We start from the raw sequence: 19,724 nt of genomic DNA, 5'->3' as shown, positions 1-19,724 counted from the left end.
GCTGCAAAGCCCGAGTGGGCTCATGACAGCCCTGTGTGAACATGGGGCTGCAGCATCACGTTGAGCGCCGGAGACGGACTTTAGTTATTCAGTGCCGCGCCCAGCAGGGAAAGGCGGCTTTTGGATTAGACTGTAGCCCCCCCCCCAACCCGTCAGGGAAACGCGGGGACTGGTGCAGCAGCTGGCGGCCGCGCTGGGGGAGCGCAGGGACAGGCAGCGGGCGGGCTTGGCCGGCAGAGGGCAGGGAGGGGAGCGCGGCGCCCGCTGCTGCTGTTCCCCCTCCGGCCCGAGGGGGCGCTGTCTGCCGCAGCGAGAGCTTCGCTCAGCGCCAGCGGGTCCCTCCCGCGCCTCCTCTCGTGCTCTTTGCGTAGGCCGCCGTGGCGCCGGGTCCCGGGGTGAAGGCGCCTGCGCACTGTGGCCTCTCCCCATATGCGCCCGGGTGTTGGTAGCTGTGGCCGGCTGGAGCGCGCTGAGGCGGACGCGGACGAGCGGTGACCGGGCGGCCCCGCCATGGGGAAGAAGCAGAAGAATAAGAGCGAGGACAGGTAGCGGCCAGGCGGGGGAGTGACAGCGCGGGGGCCTCCCCACCTGTGGCCGGGACCCCTCCTCCCCCCGGGGGCCCCGGCTCCGCTGTGCCGGCAGCAACGCGGGGTCTCGCTGCCCACGGCTTAGAGGACCGGCGGGGTGACGGCGACCGGCCGAGCGCTTCTTTCCAGGTGCCGACTCCCTCTGCTGGTCCCTTCCCGGGGCAGCTGGGCCTTGTGGGTAGCTACGCAGGGCTCTCGTGGGAGTTGCCCTCCCGGTTTGTTCTGGGAGGGACACCTGCCTCCGCACCCGCGCGCCCGGCCTGTCAGGGGCGCGGAGCCGCAGGGGAAACGCGAACCGGCAGCCGCACGTGTGGGCTGCGCTCCCAAAGCTCCCCCTCCTCCGGTAGGCTTGGCCAGGCATCTTGCCGCGTTTAGCCGAGGCGTTGTCTGCCTTGGGATTTGTAGCACTGAGGGGAAGAAGCGTCTCTGGGCAAAAGGCTCTTGGCGTTGCTCTCCTATAAAGTGATAGATGGGCTGTCGTTTAGACAGGTGGGAAAGGTGGATTTTTTTTTTATTATGTCATTTTACCAAGCAGTTAAGTGGTTGGTGAAGAGGCCATCATTTCTTAACCTGACTCCTGGTTTCAAACGTCTGTGCTTTACACTGCTAGCTAAGATGAATGATGGGGTGTCCTGCAAAAGCAGCTGTCAGCTGTGTTAGGTCGCTTCTTGCTTCAGTTTTAAACCTTAACAATGAATTCTGTTGGTGGCTCCATGCTGAACATTTGCACACTTTTTACATGTGACAGATGAGTCCACAAGTCCTCTGTCTGTCATTTTGTGCATGCCCTCTTCATCGTTTTGACTCAGGAATGGATTCCAGTGAAAACTCTTAAATCTACCAGAAAGATCATTGTTGTGTGCAGCATGCATTGTGCCTTTCATCAAGAATAAGTATGCTTCTTATGCTCCTTAACAAAACCTAATTCCACTTTATTTGATCATGGGCCCGGCATAATTGCTGATGAGAGCTAAGCTATACAAACTAAAAGAATATAAAAATAAATGAGTGCATGTATTTGTTTCATTTTTCTTTTTTACTTAACCTCAAAATAGGCATTGGGACGCAACTGTGTTAAGTATCTTATTCCTAGGTTTAGGTATCATGGATGTATTATCTGTTTTTTGAATTAGATCACTGTAACTTTCTAGTCACTTTAAAATATCTGAATTTTACTGGTTTTTTTTTTTAACTCTTAAACATGTATTACTGTAAAAACTTACATTGTATCCTAAGCATTACAAGAAACCGATAGTTTTCCATCCTTGTACACTAAACTAGATTGTAATCTGCCTTCCTCTTCTGGCCTAGCTCTCTGGATAGGGAGTTGGCTTTTAATGAAAATCTTTGTAGTTTAGTTATTGCTCACAATGGAAGAGTGGGAAGCACCATTTAGGCTGCTCTGTAGTATCTGTTGTCACCAAACTGACTCACCATCTGTGCTCAGCAAAAATGAACGGGGGAGGCTGGCTGGTTAGGGGTATTGGTACAATGGGAATCATGTGGGGCTTTGAGACAGAAAAGATATTGGCTGGTACTGTGCAAATAAGGGAGGAGGTGGGGCTTGGTGCTGCTGCTGATTGCAGCACTGAGCTCTTCAAAAGCTGAAGTTTTGGTGTGCAGATAACTGGCTCCTCATAGTGACATAGGTTGGTGTGTTGGGGAGCGGAAGCACAAATGAGGGATGTGCAGGTTTGCTGAGCCCTTAGAGAGGTACTCATCTTTCTTCTATTCTGCTTCATATCCTTGCTCATCTTTCCCAGTCTCAGAGGATGACTAGGCAAGGGGCTTGACTAATCACAGGAGGCTTGAAGAAGAAGCAGAAGAAGAAGCAGAATAATAATAATAATAATAATAATAATAATACTCAAAGTGCAACTGTGGAGAGTACAACCTGCTTGCGTCCATCAAACTGAGTTTCTCTTCTGGTAAATCACAGTCTTATCAGAGGAGATGTATCAAGAGTGGCAGTAGTAACTTGCAGTTTCTTCTCGTTTGCCTCCAGTTCTACTGTGGGAGAAGTGATGCTGTGCAGAAGCACTGTTTCCTCAACTTTGGTTTCCTGCAAACCTTCAGTTCTTCACAAATCACAATCTTTCTCTTTTGTGCCCTTTTAAGTAGATCTGTGCCTCCCTCTCTTTTCCACATACCATCTCCTGCCCTGATTTATGCCTCTTTGGCTGCTCTTCCACATTGTGCAAAAGCTAAGAAGCATAAATAATAATGAGGGACAATACAAAGGGAATGTGGTGCTTGATCAAAGTTTGGGGCTGTGTGAGATGATTTGAAGTAAAAGAGAAGAAAAGTCCTGACACACCACCTGTGATCTTTCAAAATGCACGTCCTCTTTGCTTGATTTCTTCTCCTCTAGCCTTGCAATTCTGACCCCTCTCTTTATATCCAGTTCCCTGCCATGACCCTGTATCAATTCAGGATCCTGCTGAGCATAATAGTAGATATGTTGATGAGCAAAGTAGAGGCATGTGTGTGTATCAAGGGAGCATTCTGGTGAGTGCTGTAAGACGAATTTACTGCCATGGTATCCTCATGTGTCTTTGGCTCAGTCAATGATGATAAACAGAAGGTGTGTGTGTGTGGGGGGGGTCAATGACATGAGAGGGCCCCCAAAGACCAGATACGGATTGAAGGGGCCAGACCAGGCTTATTGTTAAGCAAAGTACAATAACAGTTTTCAGCAGAGTCTACTGAATCACTGCACATGTGTAGCTGCCACAATGGACACCACTTTATATACAGGTACAAACAAATTACATCTCACTGCTGACTTATCAGGTTGCCACCCTCTGATGGTTTTTAGGTTATCACTCATCACCGTGTGCCTTGTGATTTGACTAGACCATCTATCCATCAGGCTGTTATTTTAGACCCTTTCCTGAACCTTGGTCTATATCTGTAAGGAGTTGGTACCAAGATCTTTTTTTAATGAGCTGGTGATACCATGTGATTTCAACTTATGAACTGTACCAGTTAGTCTGCACCTGAGCTGATTTACCAGTTAGTGCTTTGCACTCTCAGCCCAGTTTGTGTTTTGTTATGGAGGCCTGCATCTTGCTCACAGCTTAACTTTGCTTTAAGTTAGCACATATTGTCCGTGTGTTAGCTAGGTCTCAGGCTTTAGACCAGGCCTTTGCTGCGTGGGCTTAGGCCTTCATTTTATTACAAGTGCTTTCAGGAGAAGAATGCAGTGGGAGGAACAACACTATGCCATTGGGGAGGGAAGCCTGCGGAAGGACGTACAGCTTTGGTGGGGGTGTTACTGCAGAAGTTTTTGAGTGGGGAGAGGGGTTGTTATGGAAGACACATAGCTGTTTCCATTTTGCTTTGAATTCACATCCCACTTCCAAATAGGCATGTGGTGTTACGTCTTATGCGGTATCAATATTTATAAATTGTTTTCCATCTTGATTCTCATTCTCTCCCTCAAGTGCTCTGGGCCTTCTATGTTTGCTGTCTTTCTCCTTGTAAGTTTTTTTTTTTTTTTTTTTCCTTTCTTGCCTGTTCTTTCTACTTTGGGTATTTTCATCTTTGACTGTATTTATTCTTGCTCTTATTTTTGGTGCCCTATGGCTTTGCAGTCTGTTTCGTAGACCTACTAGAGGGATCACTTATACATATTTCTTTGGATGTCATAAGTGCAACAAGTGTTCATTCCTGGCTTCAGAATCACCCTAGATAAATTGAGAGTTATAGTACTGCTTTTTACAGAGACCCATGGGCTCAGCATATTTATTTTAAATATCTTAAAACATTTAGGGTGAGCAGGATAAGGAGATTTCGAAAGGTGTGAGTACCTTTTGAAAAGGAGCCCTGTGTAGCCGCGCCAAGCTGCGTGGTTTCGAAAGCAGTGCTTTCGAAGTGCCACGGCCGGAAGCATCCTAATGCTAATGAGGCGCTGAATATTCAATTCAGTGCCTCATTAGTAATCTTTTTGAAATATGGCTATTTTGAAGATTTGTGCCCGAGTAGACAGCCTTAAATTTTAATTGAAATCCATTTAAATGATTGGTTTTTATTTATCATGCTTGCAACAAATGAAGCCTTCTTATAGTTGACATTCCTAACGTGCTGTCAGATACTTTGGCAGCTCTATCCTCTGTCCACTGTAGTTGTTAACATGCAACAACAATACAAAATCTCCTTTTATCTATTTTTTTTTCTGTCAGTTTAATTTTTAACTTTTCCTGGCTGTAACTTTTGTACCATCATTCATTTAAATCTGATATGTGAAGAAATGTGTGAGGAGTGGAGAGGTAAGGGGGAGACTTAGGCATCTTTGCAGAATGTATCAACAAGGTGAGGAAAGAATTCCTACTTTTTAAAAACAAACTTACAGTATTAAGTAAAGTAAGAACTTATTTATATTTTATCAGGTTTTTGTTGAGATCGTCTACAGAACATTAGAAGTTCCCTGAGCCTTAAACTGAAGTGATAGAAGTGTTGGTGCTGTAGCTAGACCTATTCCAGTTTTTAAATATTTGTCAAATGAGTCTGACATGATTTTTAAAGAATATGAGCAAAATTTGCATAATTTCTCAGTGAGGCTTTACTCCCTTGTTAGATATGGTAACTTTTTAGCACCTCTGTCAACCGTGGTTTTCCAAAATAAATTAAATGCGAGAGGCCAGGATTTCTCATATTGGAAATAAGATGGAAAAGACCTTCTGGGCCATCTGTACATACACACAGACAGTAGCAGCAATTTTTTTGAGTTGCATTTAATGGTGCAAGAAAGGACTGCATTAGCATTGACAATAACTTTCTTACCCTTATTACTCTGAAAGTGAAATACTGCTTCCTTGGTATTTCTAGCTAAGACCTGGATCAAGGACAATATCTGGATGTCTTGACTGGCATTCCAGAGCTACTTAGTCTCATTTAGTCACATAAAACAGGCATATTCCACTTAAAAGCCCACTTACAGATCAAAAACAAAAAAATTGCAATTTGCACATGCTAAAATATATGATTAATTTCGTACTTTTTATGGTCAAAATCTTTCATATACTGTGCATCAGTGAATTAGTAGTTATTAGTTATTAGTTATTTTGTGGTTACTTCTTTGAGGAACTACCATCAATTTGAAATCTGAACAGTTTTAAAGTGCTAGAAGTAGTTCCAGGTAATACATGAACTCTTATTGATTTCAGTAGCCTTGAAGTGTACTTTTTCAATACTTTTATCTTCCCTGTTGTCTGTGGGGGCTTATCCCCCATTTGCTGGGGTTACATACTATATAGAGAAAATGGTGAAGGTGATGAGATGCAAAATGAAGACTCCTTCCCTTTCTCCCCGTGCTCTTGGTAAACTTTCATTTGTAGCAATTTGGAAGGTACAAAAATCAGAAGTAACTTCATAAAATTCCTGCAGTCCCTTTTATAATTCATGTAGAGCAGTTTTATTGTAACTGAAATGGACATGATATCATGAGTTGCTTCTGCAAAATGAATCTCAGATACTTCCTTTTAGGAAGATGAGCGATGAGTGTACTATGATGTAGTGATGCAACTTTCTTCTTCTGTTGGCTTACTGTACTTTTCTAGTTTTAAAAACTGGCAGGCTTTTAACCTTGTGTTCACTTGCAGTGAGTCACTTTTAATTTTTTTTAAATGAGAAAGTCCTTTGAACAAGAACTGTTCACCTTGTCTGTAGTCAGATGGTTGTTAGCTGTAGCATGTTTAAAGCATAAGACGCATGTTTATATTTCTCAGACTCTTGGTGAATGGTTGGTTGATGCTGGGAAGGTTTACCATCTTGTCTTTGTTTTCTTGTAAGCTTTTACTTTAGTTTCATTGGTTGACACATAAAATCTTTCCTGTTTTTCTGCCTGTTAGAATCTGGAATTGTAGCTCAGTCTTGGGATGCTGGATTTGAAAAAGTAAGTTACTCTGGTGTAATTCCATTAATTAACTTTAATGGATCTTTACTGATATAAACGTGGAGAACTTTCTCTCTTCCATACGCTGCCAAAAAACTCCTAGTGGTCCAGTTGCTCAATAGCTTTTTTTAATTGAATAGTGACAGAGATAACCGTGTTAGTCTGTATTCTATCAAAACAAAAAATCAGTCAAATAGCACTTTAAAGACCTAACACAATAATGTACTAGGTGGTGAGCTTTCGTGGGATAGACCCGCTTCTTCAAATCATAGCTATACCAGAACAGACTCCATACAAAGGCGTTATGTGGAGTCTGTTCTGGTATGGCTATGATCTGAAGAAGCGGGTCTGTCCCACAAAAGCTCATCACCTAGTACATTATTGTGTTAGTCTTTAAAGTGCTACCTGACCGCCTTTAATTTTTATTGTTGATGCCTCTTGACCTCCTTCTGTCCTTCCTCTGGGTCAGAATCCTCTCCTGCACCCATAATCCCTCCTGTCCTTGTACCCTTCTCCTGCACTCCAGTCTGCTGCCCCAGATTGCACACCCCTGGTCCCTTACCCCAAGCACCCCCTCTGTACCCAGTCTCCATCCCTGGTCCCACAACTCCTCTATTAATATCATAGAGTGCAGCTCATGACCACTTATCAAATTCTTAGAATGCCCACCCCGTCAAAAATTACTGCCCAGCCCTGAATTAGACCCACAGACTACTGGTTCTAGTGTAAGTTGTAGAAAAGAAAACAAAAGATGGAATTTTAATTGATGATTAACCAATATTCTTATCCTTTATTCAAGGGCAGCTGGAGGATGCCCTTGTTATCAATTGGCACACAAGACTTACTTACTAGAACCTGGGTGGATAAGCTTGACAAGGGTGTTAGATAAGGAAGGGCAGGTGTAAATAAAAGTAATGGAAGCAGTGATCAAGGGAGAGCTATAGAATTCTGATAGTCCTTGTAGTAAAAGTCTGACCTTTTGTTTAAGCATAGTATTCCTCTAATTTGTGCTAAGGATTCATTGTGAAATGTTAGGCAAGTCACTAAACTTTCTGTACCTTTAGGTTAAATGGAGATTTAACTATTTGATGTGTTTCGATCATGGATATTGAGACCTAATATAAAGATCCTTGGATTGAAGATACATCAGCGATGCTAAGTATTTACTGCTGTTCTGTAATAATGCACAGTTTGGCGGGAGATGAAATCCTACAGTCCTTCTATCTTGACTTGTTAGGTCACATTTTTGACCATATGGGAAGTTCAGCTAACAGTATTTTTCAAATGGAAGTTTAAAAGAGAGCACGAGATAAATGAGTGTGAAATTATTTCACAACATTTTGGGCCTGGAAAACAAGTTATGCTGTTCTCTTGTCACTTTTGAATTATAAGTGTGTGTCTTGTAAAAAAGGCTTAAACTTTGTGTGGATCTATAACTGCCAACCTCTGCAGAATCCTAGACTTCTCTTTAAAACAGCCTCCCTCCTCTGAATGTCCTAGCCTTTACAAAAATACACCATTCCAAGCATCAATACAGTGTAAAATTGCTGCAGTGCTGTCATATCTCTGCAGTCCAGTTATTATATGGAACCCCATTAAAAGAAGACTGATACCTTAGCATGTTTAAACCAAGGTAAATGATGATCAAGTATGTGGTTTTTTTGGATTTAATCAATCTGAATTGTAATGCACTGTGATTTCTTCATGACTTGAGCTTAGAACTGCAAGATTTCAGTTGTTACAAGATGTTGCATCAGAAAAGGAATTTGATCACAATATGAACTTTTTTTTTTAAGTAACCACTTACACTGAAGGCACCACAACTTATTTTTGTGCATCTTTTAGCCACATGTCTTTTGTGGAACCAAGTTCGTACCAATACTTAATTTTTAAACATTTGTCTCCTACCCTTGGACAAGCCTCGCAGACAGATTTCCTCAGGTCATGTGCTTCTCACTAGGGATTTTCCACTTTTCTGACTCAATAGCTTGCAACTGCTTGGAATCCTATAAGTAGCAGAGTTATTGGATAGCTCTTCTATAGCTGGTTGACCAGAGGTAGGTGCTGTATTTTTACTTGCTTTTTTTCTGCTTGAAATACTTTCCGGAATGGTGACTGATGCTTTGATTCCTGTATGCAAGATTTTGGGGGACATTAATAAACACATTTAAATTTTACACTTCAGTAAATGGCTAGAACGTACATAATTTTGGCATATTCTGTGTTGAAGTTTCTGTGTTACAGTACCCTAAATAAAGGGAATTTTGAGCAGGAGAACTTTGAGAATTGTATCATTTAAGCTTTTGGAAGGGAACTGGATTAATATTTGCTGTTTTTATTTCAGAGTGCCCTAACCATGAACAAAAGTGACTTTTAAACTAAGATGTAATATTAAATCTTTGCAAACTGATTGGAATAATAGTAGCTGCTTCATGGTTTAGTTTGCAGTTGAGGTTTTTTAATATACCCGAGTTTTTTTGCCCTGGCCAAAAAAACTAAATCCTCAAAGGAACATTTGCCCAAATCCGTTTAATACTAAGTGGTCACTTGTATCTGTAGACCTACTGCGTAGAATATAGTTCAGACTATATAACTTTAAATAATATCAGGATAAGAAAATGTGAGAACTCTGGTTCATTCTCAACATGAAAAACAGAGATGGGAATTAGAAGAAGCCAGCTGGGAATGAGGTTCCATTGCTTTGAATCGCGTGACCATCATTCTTGTGCTCGCTGGTTTGTATCCTAACTATGCTCTTCTAGCTGTTTTTGCTAAGAAGGAATATAATTCCTGCTTCATGCTTCGTTTCGTTTTCTTACCAAATGATTTCGCATCTCTACCAGTCCAAGTATTATCACATCGATATCTCTCCATTTCCTTCCAAAGCAGCTCTAGTTTTCCAGTTGCCCACAGTGTTCAGGTGTTCCACGTTCCAATGGATAGCATATGTGTTAGGTGTAATTTTCTTTCGGTAGCCAACTTATCGACCCAACCCCAATCGCTCGATTTGGTATCATGGACCTTGTTTATCTGGGCAATGTTCGAGCTGGCATCTTTTAACGTTTGGTTGTACTGGCATCGGATTTCATTCGTATTGTTGTTTGACAGTCAGCGCATTGACACACCTCTGACCAACCCTCCTCCTTCATCCAGGCTGGGACTGGCATGGAGCTCTTAGTGGCTTCGTGGCGGAGTTGTTTTAATAGCAGAAAATATTATACCATTGTTGTACGATATCAAAAAAAAAAAAATCAGATGCTCGCAGCACACCTGCAAGTTGTTCATGAAACACCAGTGTTCTGCAAAATATAGTTTTAAGAAACATTGATTTAAAGAGTCATTTCTTTCTGCGCCTTCTGTGTTGAGTTTGCAGACATATAATGAAGGAAATTGTGCTATGTCTCAAGCTGGGGGGAATATCTCCCCTGTGTGTGTGTCATGGAATGTACTGGTGGGTGAGGGGAACATGAGACACTTCAGGGTGAAAAACAAACTTGCTGTGTGGCCAGCAGAGATGAAAAAAGTACCCCAAAAGTTATTTGAATAAAAGTACAGCTGTTTTGGGAGAGAGGGAGGGAAGCATATACATAAATGCAAGTCGCCAGTGCCCCTCTGGAAAACCTGCTTGAGAAAAGGTATGTGTGTGCACACAAACACATCACATCTAGATTGTACTCAAGTATCCAGAAGTGAAAGCAGCTGGACTCTTACTCAAGTAACTTTTTGGGTACTTTCCCTACCCTCTGGTGGCTGGAGAGCAGTGGTGGTGGATGCTGGCTAGATGTCTAGCTTCCAAAACAGTGCCACTGCTGGCATCAGCAGAGAAGTAAGGATGCTATATGGTATTGCACTTCACTGGTGGTGGCACTGCCTTCAGAGCTGGTTGCCCAGCTGGCAGCCTGTGTTCTCCACTATGCCTTTAGGGCTGGGTGGCTGGTGAGCAGTGGCTGCTGGTGGGATGGGGTGCAAAGGACGAAACTGCTGCAGACACACTGTGTTCTGTGCGCTGGTGATTATAAATCCTGAAGGAGGAAAAACTACCACTTGCATTTTCATCCTACAAACAATTTGTACATTTTTCCCTTCATGACAACTTGTGTGTCTAGATCTCTGGATAAGCTTTCCTTTGAACTTTTTGGAATGACTTTGTATTATACATCATTTCTTCTTGAAAGAAGAATATGATTCTTGTACAAATGAACAGGCGTGATCTGTATTTTCCAGGATATTTTGTGTATGTATGTGACCATTCTCAAGAATGGAGAAGAGAATTTGAAGTTCCTGTTGTTGTTTGGAATTTTTAAACTGGACACCTCACATTGTGTACTGTCAAAATGATACTGGCTAGGATGCAGCGACTGTTCTTTAGCACAGACCTGATAACTACAATGAGGGAAATTTTAATTGGCTTGTGGAACAACAATGCACAAGCTCTTCCAATATCATTAACTTTAAAAATGGATGGAAGCCTAAATGTCATTTTCCAAATCGTAATACAATTAAAATAAATCAAACTCAAGTTTCGTTCCAAAGTCTCTGTGGAAGTTATTAAATATACTCATCTTGGTGACTCACTCCTTTAGGTAACTGGCATTTAATTTTATTTTTTTTTAGTTTGAAATTGTTTTATCTTTCTTGTCAGTGCCAAAGATGATATTGACCTTGATGCTCTTGCTGCTGAAATAGAGGGAGCAGGTGCTGCCAAGGAGCAGGAACCACAAAAGTCTAAAGGCAAAAAGAAAAAAGAAAAGAAGAAACAAGAGTTTGAGTAAATAACTTCGTCTCTTTCATTATTTATTCATTTACAAATAAACAAATACTTCAAATTATTTAACTTCTCTGTTTCTTTAGTGAAGATGATATCCTAAAAGAGCTGGAAGAACTGTCTCTGGAAGCACAAGGCGGGAAGGTTGACAGAGAACCTGCTTCAGAAAAGGTGAAAGTTGAGGGGCTTTTGGCAAAAAGAATGTTTGTTTGTTTTTTGTTTTGAAGGGCAGTTTTTGGATAGCTGGATCTTTTACTTGCAGACTCTGTAACAGTTTTGGTGCTGCTGTATAGTTGCTGCCCCTAAAATGAAAACTATTTTAAAATAACCGCTGCTTTTACATACTCTTTATATTAGATGCAAACAGTGATGGTTTTAACTTAAACCACTTCTGCACACAGTAGAAGAATTGAAAAAATGGGACCAAAATAAATGTGTTGTTTATGAGCTGTCTTTTTAGTTAGTTCAGGTATCCTTTTACTGTTGTTTAATCTATATCTTAAGTATGAAGAGTCCTGTATATGGTCTGTGAAATTTGCATTTTAAAATACTGTATTTAATTTTCCATTACAAAATAAATATAATTTGTTTGCTTATCAGACAGTAGAGAATGATGACAAAGAAATCAGTTTCTCAAAACAAGACAAGAAAAAGAGAGGGAAGAGTAAAAAGACAAGTTTTGACGATGACGAGGACAGTGAGGAAATGGAGGATAAGGATACAAAATCTAAAAAGACTCAGAAACCAAAAACTGAAATGCACTCTGGCAGTGATGACGATTGTGAGATACTGCTTAAGAAAAGCAAAGGAAGAACTCAAAAATCAAATAAAAAGCCAGACCTGTCAGAAGAGGATGAGGCTAACCTTAAGAAAAGTAAAGGGAATACAAAAGCAGTGTCCTCAGGTGAGAGTGGTGATGAATCAGACGACTTCTCCCAATCTAAAAAGGGTCAAAAGAAAAACCAAAAGGGAAAGCCTTCTCCTAATGTTGAAAGTGGGGAAGAGGAAGAGGAGCCTTCATTCAAAATAAAAACAGTGGCTCAGAAGAAGGCAGAAAAAAAAGAGCGTGAGAGAAAAAAACGTGAGGAGGAAAAAGCCAAACTGAGGAAACAGAAGGAGAAGGAAGAGAAGGAAGGTGGTAAAGAACAGGTGAAGCAGAAAGAGATTCCAATGAGAGCTGAAGAAGAAGTTTTTCCTGAAGCTGTGCCAGCTGCTGCCACAGAGGAAAAGGGAGAAGCTACTGCAGCTGCAGAAGGTTGGTAATTTTAGAAGAGCAACATTTGATGTAGCCAAATAATTAGTGAGCTAGACCACTGGTAAACCAGTGAATGTCAGTTCTTTCATTAGTCAGTAGTGAAGAGGTGTAGTGTTTGTGTACACACACACAACTGTGTGTGTGTGTGTGTGTGAGAGAGAGAGAGAGAGAGAGAGACTTTTTGGTATGTGGTTTATCAACAGGCATTGTTCCTGGCCTATATGTTTTCCAGGTATATAGATAGTGAGTGCCAGATGGCGTATGCTCACTGCATTGTATGTTTATAACTCAGTGGTACAAACATAATTTTTCACCCCTTGATTATTCTAAGAAGTCTATTACATGAACACTTCAGAGCCTTATCGCTATTATTTAAGAGTCAGTTTTTTCTTTTTCAATGTGAAATAAGACTCAGCAATGTTTCTAAGATCTGGAATTAAGCAAAATGTAGTATTTAAAACAGCACTTAACTATCTGTAAATTTTTAATTGAATTTTTGACACCCCTAAATATCTTTCTGTCTTATGTAGCTGATGATAATGAAGGGGACAAAAAGAAAAAAGACAAAAAGAAAAAGAAGATCGAGAAGGAAGAGAAAGAGAAGAAGAAAGGTCCTAGTAAAGCTACAGTGAAAGCAATGCAAGAAGCCTTGGCTAAGATGAAAGAGGAGGAGGAAAGAGCAAAGAGAGAAGAGGAAGAGCGTTTAAAACGACTTGAGGAATTAGAAGCCAAGCGTAAAGAGGAGGTACTCCATGTTTTCAGATGAGTATGGGTGACAGGTAGGGAAGAGGTGGACCCCTAGTCTGTCTCTGTGCAGGCTTAGGGGTTAACTATGAATACAGGTGCTCTCCGAGTTACAAACATCAGCTTTTTGAACTGGTAAGAAGCACAGGTGGTGGGGAGCGGTGCAAGTGCTGGCTGGAGGACTCTGGAGGAGCAGGGGGCAGCTGTGCAGCTGGTGGTTGGAGAGAAGTGGTGTTTAGAAGGGAAACTACTGCTTCTCTCCACATGAGGGCTGCGCAGCTGCCCTGTGCTCCTCTGGAGGTCTCCATCCTACGCTCGTGCCCCTTGCCACCTCCTGATCAGAGCTGGATGCAGGCTGCAAGGGCTGAGGAGTAGCAGCTGGGGAATGGGGCTGGTCACAGTAGCCAGCGCAGAACGCACAGGCAGCTGCGGGATGCCCATAAGTCCCCTTAAGAATCTCCACTTCCCCTTTCCTCGTCCAATTAAACCGTGATTCAGGGTTAAATAAAAACTATTTCTACTATTTTTTATTGCAAATATACAGTAGGGGGAGATTTACCTGGTGTTGCTTGGGTCCTAACTCAAATGAGCTTTTTTTTTTTTTTTTTTTTTTTTTTTGGTTAAATCACTGTCCTGGGGTGGGGCTGGGAGCGAGAGGTTTAGTATGCAGGCTGCCCCAGTGGCTTACGACAACCCCAGCCCTCTCTCACTGGAGCAGCTTTGGGCCAGGTGAGAAGTGCATCTCTATGGCTGTAATAGTGGGCACAGCTGGGGAAAGGTTTCATGACAGACAAACTCTCTGCCATATGTAGTAGATAGCTGTCCCTTTCTCTCCCCACACGCTCCGGCTGGCCCACTGTCCTGGTCCCCATCTCTGGCCCTTTGCTGTCATTCTGCAGTATAACTCCCATCTATCAGATCCCTTCCTTTTCATTTTAAGAAACAATCAAATTACACGCACATCCCACTATTCTGGCACGCCAAAACCCTGAGCTTGCTTTGTTATGATAAGAGAAAGTGGCATTTGGTGGTCCTCTCTCTTATAGTTGAGGAGAAGTTCTGGAACAAACAGGCTCACAGAGGGATAGACACCCATTTCTGAAATATACAGGGAGAGTTCAGCTGCATTATGGGTTAAATAGGGTTTTGTGGGCTGGCTTGGGAGTCTGACTGCCACTGATAACGTACAACTGACTTACAGTAAACCCCTGCTTAATGCAGTTTTGACATATGCGTTAATCGTATTAACATGAATGTCAAAATCCCAGGCTCCAACCTCCTGCTTCCCCCAGCTGTCTAGCATTGGGGGAAGCAGTCATCGGGGGCGGGGCACAGCTTCCCCCAGCTGGGGGAAGCCAGGCAGAATCTGTGGGGCTGCTTCTTCCAGTGCACTGCCACCAGCTCCAGCTCTTGGAGCCAGCGGCCAAGTGCTGAAAGGAGCAGCCCTGCGGCTTCCCCTAGCTGGGGGAATATAGAGGGACGCCACTGTTAGGAAGAAGGAGGCTGGGGGGAGGGGAGATCAGGAGCCAGGTGCAGCAGTGCTTGATCAGTTTCCCAGCTCCTGCGAGCAGTAGGGAGCTGGGAAACTGACCAGGTGCTGCTGTGCCTGGCTACCTAGGGTTGGGGAATGAGGGAGGGGATAGGAGGGAGTGAGGGGGAAGCTCCTCAGGGCTGAGGAGCTGGCAGCAAGGTGCAGCAGCACCTGGTCGATTTCCTGGCTCCCTCAAGCAGCTAAGCCTTTTCTCTGCCTTCCCCCAGTGGTAGTCCCTACCCCGCTGCCACCCTTCTCCCAGAAGCAGCGTTCCCATGGATTCTTGCAGCTGCAACCAGTGAGGCAGGCTAATAGCCCTTTCTCCCTACCTTCCCCAGCTGTGCAGCTGTCAGGCTGACTGTGGTGCCACTGGGGGAAAGCAGGGAGAATGCTTAGTAGCGGGGAGCTGGGAATCAATCTGCCATATGGTTCCCATCTCCCCGCCACTTGTGCAACTTGAGAAGCCGACCGGCACATGACTGGTCAGTTTCCTGGGTCCTGCAAGTGGCAGGGAAACTGGAACCAGGCTGCATCCTGGTTCCCAGCTCCTCACCACTCTGGGAGCTGAGAAACTGCCCTGCCCTGGTAGGCTGGTCAGTTTTCCGGATCCTGCAAGCTCCTCCCCTCCCCCTGACTTGCACAGAAATTTTGAGTTAGGCAGGGGTTGCAGGAACACAGTCCCCATGTAACTCGGGGGTTTACTGTACAGACTTCTGAAACACATCCTGCTTGTAAACTAGGGACTTCCTGTGTAGTCGCAATCCACTGAAAGTAGTCAAAGTCCCCCTTCTGGCCAGCTGTAAAACGTTTCAATAAACCCCTGTAGTTTGATAACCTGCTCCATAAATCATAAAGCTGCCTGGTACTATTTTTCCAAATCACCGTTTACTTTCATAGGAACGACTGGAACAAGAAAGGAAGGAAAGGAAAAAACAAAAAGAGCGAGAGAGGAAAGAGCGCTTGAAAAAGGAGGGAAAGCTTTTAACTAAATCTCAACGAGAAGCTAGAGCCAGAGCAGAAGCTACTCTTAAACTACTTCAAGCTCAGGGTAAGTAGTCTTTGTTAAAAATCTAAATTCTTAATGCAGTTACTGCACAAGGAAAGTTTGTTCATCATTTTCTTCTGATGTCACATCCAGTGTTGCTTCAAGCAGAATATACCAAAAGAGCACATGTAAACTACCGTTTCTGTAGCCAAGGAAGGCAACACAGTAAACCCTCGATTTTTACAGACCCGATTTAGTGGACTTCAGGAGCAATGGACATTTCCCCCTGCCCCCATTGTTCCCAAAGTCTGCTAGGGTCTGTAAAACCCTAAGAATTCCCCCCGCCCACCCAAAAAAGAGCAGGGGACTTAACTGGTGTGGGAGGAGCACGTGACAGCTCCAGTGGCTGCAGCGACTCCTGTAGGCTTGTGAGATGGCTCCTCCAGCTGTGCTTCGTGAGGTGCCTTTAGCTGCACACAGCGGGATGCCTCCAGCCACATGTGGCAAGGCACCATTAGCCATGGATGGCAGGGCTGAGCCAGGGAGGGCTCCGGGGGCTCCTCCGGTGGTGGCTTTGGTGATTGGCAGGGGTGTGGTTTTCTTCTTTGGGCGGCGGGGAGGGCTGCTGGAGCAGGGGGAGCTGGGGGAGGCAGTAAACACATTTAATAGACTTTTTGGAATAATGGACACCCCTCCCCCCATTAGGCCCTTAAATGGAGGGTTTTACTGTATTTTTATGTCAAATTTATTAAGAATAGTTAAGGGATAGGTTGTGGGCAATTAAATAAAATCCACTGAAGCCCACAATCTGTCCCTGAATTCATTGCTAAAAATACTGGGGGTGGCAATGAACAGAGCACTGACAGGACTTGCAGCAGCAGCCCATGCGCCTGCACTGCTCTTGTGTCAGGGTTGGCGGCTGCTGCTGCTGCTTCAACCCTCGGGGGCTGGCCTAGTTCTAGTGGACTAGGACTGCTGCACTAGGCTAGTTGTTGTGTTGTCCACAAGTCCTTCCAACTGCTGTTCCATGGGGCTGGTTGCTCTGGTGGCCCCAGAAGTCATGAAGATGCTGGAAAGCCATGGAATCCATGGCCTCCTAGACAGAATTATATTCTTAACAATAGTTATGCCATTGCTTCTAGGATTTTGTGCTAGTATTAAATATAACCATAAAACAAGAAGGGAAAATTTGGTTAATACATAGGTTAAGGTGATGAATATAATGTATTGGTTACAGCCAAAAATGAATCCCAGAGAAATTAGGTGAGTTTTGCAGCTTGTCTTGAAAGTAAGTGATTTGGTTCCTAGCAGGCAATGAGAGGAAGTGAACTTGAAGGCGAAGGCATTTGACTTTAAATCTGGAGAAAACTAGCTTGAGTTCTTCCACTGATCATAATGGCTTTTCTTTCAGCAAGATGGCATGCAATCTCAGGTGGTCAGGACTCGAACTATACAGGGATTCTGGCAAGAGTTGATGGATTTACATTTGGTGCATGATTTTTCTACATTTGCTGGTGTAGTGTTTAACTTGCTTTCTCTGGAATCTTGCTGACTCATTGGAAGATTGCATTCCTCTGCGTAGTCATACCGTGTCTCAAACTTCGCAGGGTTTGGTATACGTAAGAGTGGTAGGGATTTAAAAGGATCTTAGGTTGTGGTACTTGAGTGGCAATCCTTCCCTTTTCTTGTACGAGGTCAGGTCTCTGCTCTCATGCTAGAAGGTTGACTTAAGTTACATCTACATTACAGCAATCTCTCAGTAGGCGTATGTCTACACTAGAAGCATCTGTTGACAGAAGTTACTGTTGACAGGGACATCTTGACAGAACCTTTGTCAACAGATTGCATTTATACACAATTTGCTCTGTCAACAGAGACCTGCCAGACTGCACTGCCCTCTGGTGCCAGAAAGCAGAATGGCAGCTCTGCAAAGAGGGCTGTCCAGCAACTGAAAGTCCTCTCTGTCACCACACGTGGATACACTGCACTGTTGTCGACAGGACTATGTCAATGGGATTGTTATGCCTCAGATTTTTGAGGGATAACACTGTCGAGGCAAATGCAGAGTTCTGTTGAGACTCTGACAGAATGCTTTAAACATGTAGACACTCCCTGAGTTATGTCGACAGAAGGCCCTTCTGTTGACATAACCCTCTAGTGTAGACACAGCCCAGAAGTCATTGTTGGAAGAGATCTACTGGCAAAACCTCTGTGTCTACACAGAAAAGCAGATCAAAATAGCAATATACTCTGACAAAGCAGCCAGACTGCCCAGCCCTCTCTCAACAGAATGGAAGACTGGAAGCCCTGCAAACAGGGCTGCCTGCTGAACTGCAAGCCCTGCCTGTCAACAGAGAGGTCCCAGAGCATCTACACAGCTGTTTTTCTTCGCCAGAACTCTGTCGACAGAAGCATTATTCCTCACAACCGGTATAACACTGTTGGGGAAAGTGCTCTGTTTTGTCGAGACTCTGGCGACAAAATGCCTTTTTGTGTGTAGATGCTCCCTGAGTTTTGTTGACAAAAACCCAGTTTTCTCAACAAAATTCTGTAGTGTAGAGACAGCCTTAGAGCAAACAAGGGAAGAGTTCCATGGGAGGTCACATTTCTGATAAGGTAGAAGATGAAGGTATTGAGGTTAATTTTTCACTTAGCTAACTGCAGAAGCTCAATACAGTAGAAGTTTGGCTATTGAGCATTCCTGGGGAGCTGAAGTTGCCAGCTAATCAAATTTTCCTGTTAGTTGAGTAGGGGCCAGCTGGCCTTGACTGGGAGTGCCAGTTAACAGAGCTGGCTGGTTATCTACATGCAAGATAACACAACTTCTACTGTACGTCTACCAACAGGTGAAGTACTTCCTACTTAGCCTTCTTTAAAAGCTCAAGAAAACAAAGGTGACAGGGAAGAAGCCTAAAGGCCTTATTAACTAGGTTTGCTGTCAGGCCTGTTTGGATGTGAATTCCATAGTAAAGAATCCTTTACTGATTCCCTGTTGCCTGCTAAATATGAAATGTATGTGCTTGTGGGACCAAATGTAAACCTCAGTCAAAAGATTAAAACTTGCTTAGATTCATAAGCATGAGTAGCCTGATCCCTTTTTTCCAGAAGTTGTGAGCTCTCATAAGTGCCACATGAAGATGCATGTCACTGCCACCTTCTTGAAAATTAGGCCAGTTAGAGGTCTAAATATGCACTTAGCCTGACTTAATGCACATTTGGAAAACTTTGGTCTTAAAATTAAACCACACTGTAACTTTTATTTTAATTTGCCGTATTGGTTAGTTGTATTCATTTGCAGTACTTGAATTTTTCTAATTCTCACTTTGAAGGTGTTGAAGTGCCATCCAAAGATTCTGTGCCAAAGAAGAGGCCAATTTATGAAGACAAGAAGAAAAAGAAACAGCAGCAGCAACAGGAGAACAAAGAAGGTGAGCGTATCTTACTTGAGCAAAAAAATCTTGCTGCTTATAATAAAGTCAACAAAACTAGTCCACTCTTTCATTGCACAGTTTTTTTGTCTGTTACTTTGACTCTAATACTTTTTTTTTTTTTTTTTTAAATCTCTTGTTCACTAACCATATTGGTAACACTTAAAAGCTTATGTGTTGTCCCTATACAGTAGAACCCCAAGATGTGCGCATTCAAGTTGCGTGTATCTCAGGTTAATGTGACTCTGAGTGGTGGGGAGCTGGCGCCTGGCTCTGGGCTGCCTGACATTCAGGGGAGCCAGGAAACTGGCCACACACGGTAATTTCCCAGCTCCGCACCTCACTGTGGGAGCCAGGAAACTGACCAGCATTGCTACGCTGGTCAGTTTCCTGGCTCCTGAGTTACAATAAAATTCAGTTTACCTGGAGGTTGCCAAGAATGCAACCTCTGCTTAAGCTGGGGGTCTGCTGTGCCCCAAGCCATGTGCCTACTGGACCTAATTGGAAAACTGTCCCAGGCGGTGAGAGAAATG

At 43.4% G+C, this 19,724-nt stretch overlaps 1 protein-coding gene across 1 annotated transcript in view; it reads left to right on the top strand.

Annotated features, from left to right (window-relative positions):
• Positions 1-407: 407 nt before the first annotated feature.
• The window catches only part of EIF5B (eukaryotic translation initiation factor 5B), a 77,865-nt gene continuing 58,548 nt past the window's right edge, over positions 408-19,724 (top strand). Inside the window, exons 1-7 of the mRNA XM_074991622.1 lie at positions 408-545; positions 11,126-11,251; positions 11,335-11,419; positions 11,849-12,503; positions 13,034-13,248; positions 15,676-15,826; positions 19,093-19,191. Coding sequence (XP_074847723.1) covers positions 511-545; positions 11,126-11,251; positions 11,335-11,419; positions 11,849-12,503; positions 13,034-13,248; positions 15,676-15,826; positions 19,093-19,191 — 1,366 coding nt within the window. The 5' untranslated portion in view covers positions 408-510. The remainder of the gene's footprint in view (positions 546-11,125; positions 11,252-11,334; positions 11,420-11,848; positions 12,504-13,033; positions 13,249-15,675; positions 15,827-19,092; positions 19,192-19,724) is intronic.

This window comes from Carettochelys insculpta, chromosome 1, assembly GCF_033958435.1.
Source record: "Carettochelys insculpta isolate YL-2023 chromosome 1, ASM3395843v1, whole genome shotgun sequence".
Taxonomy (NCBI): domain Eukaryota; kingdom Metazoa; phylum Chordata; order Testudines; family Carettochelyidae; genus Carettochelys; species Carettochelys insculpta.
The sequence above is the reverse complement of the archived record's forward strand: the minus strand, read 5'-3'. Positions and strand labels throughout refer to the sequence as shown.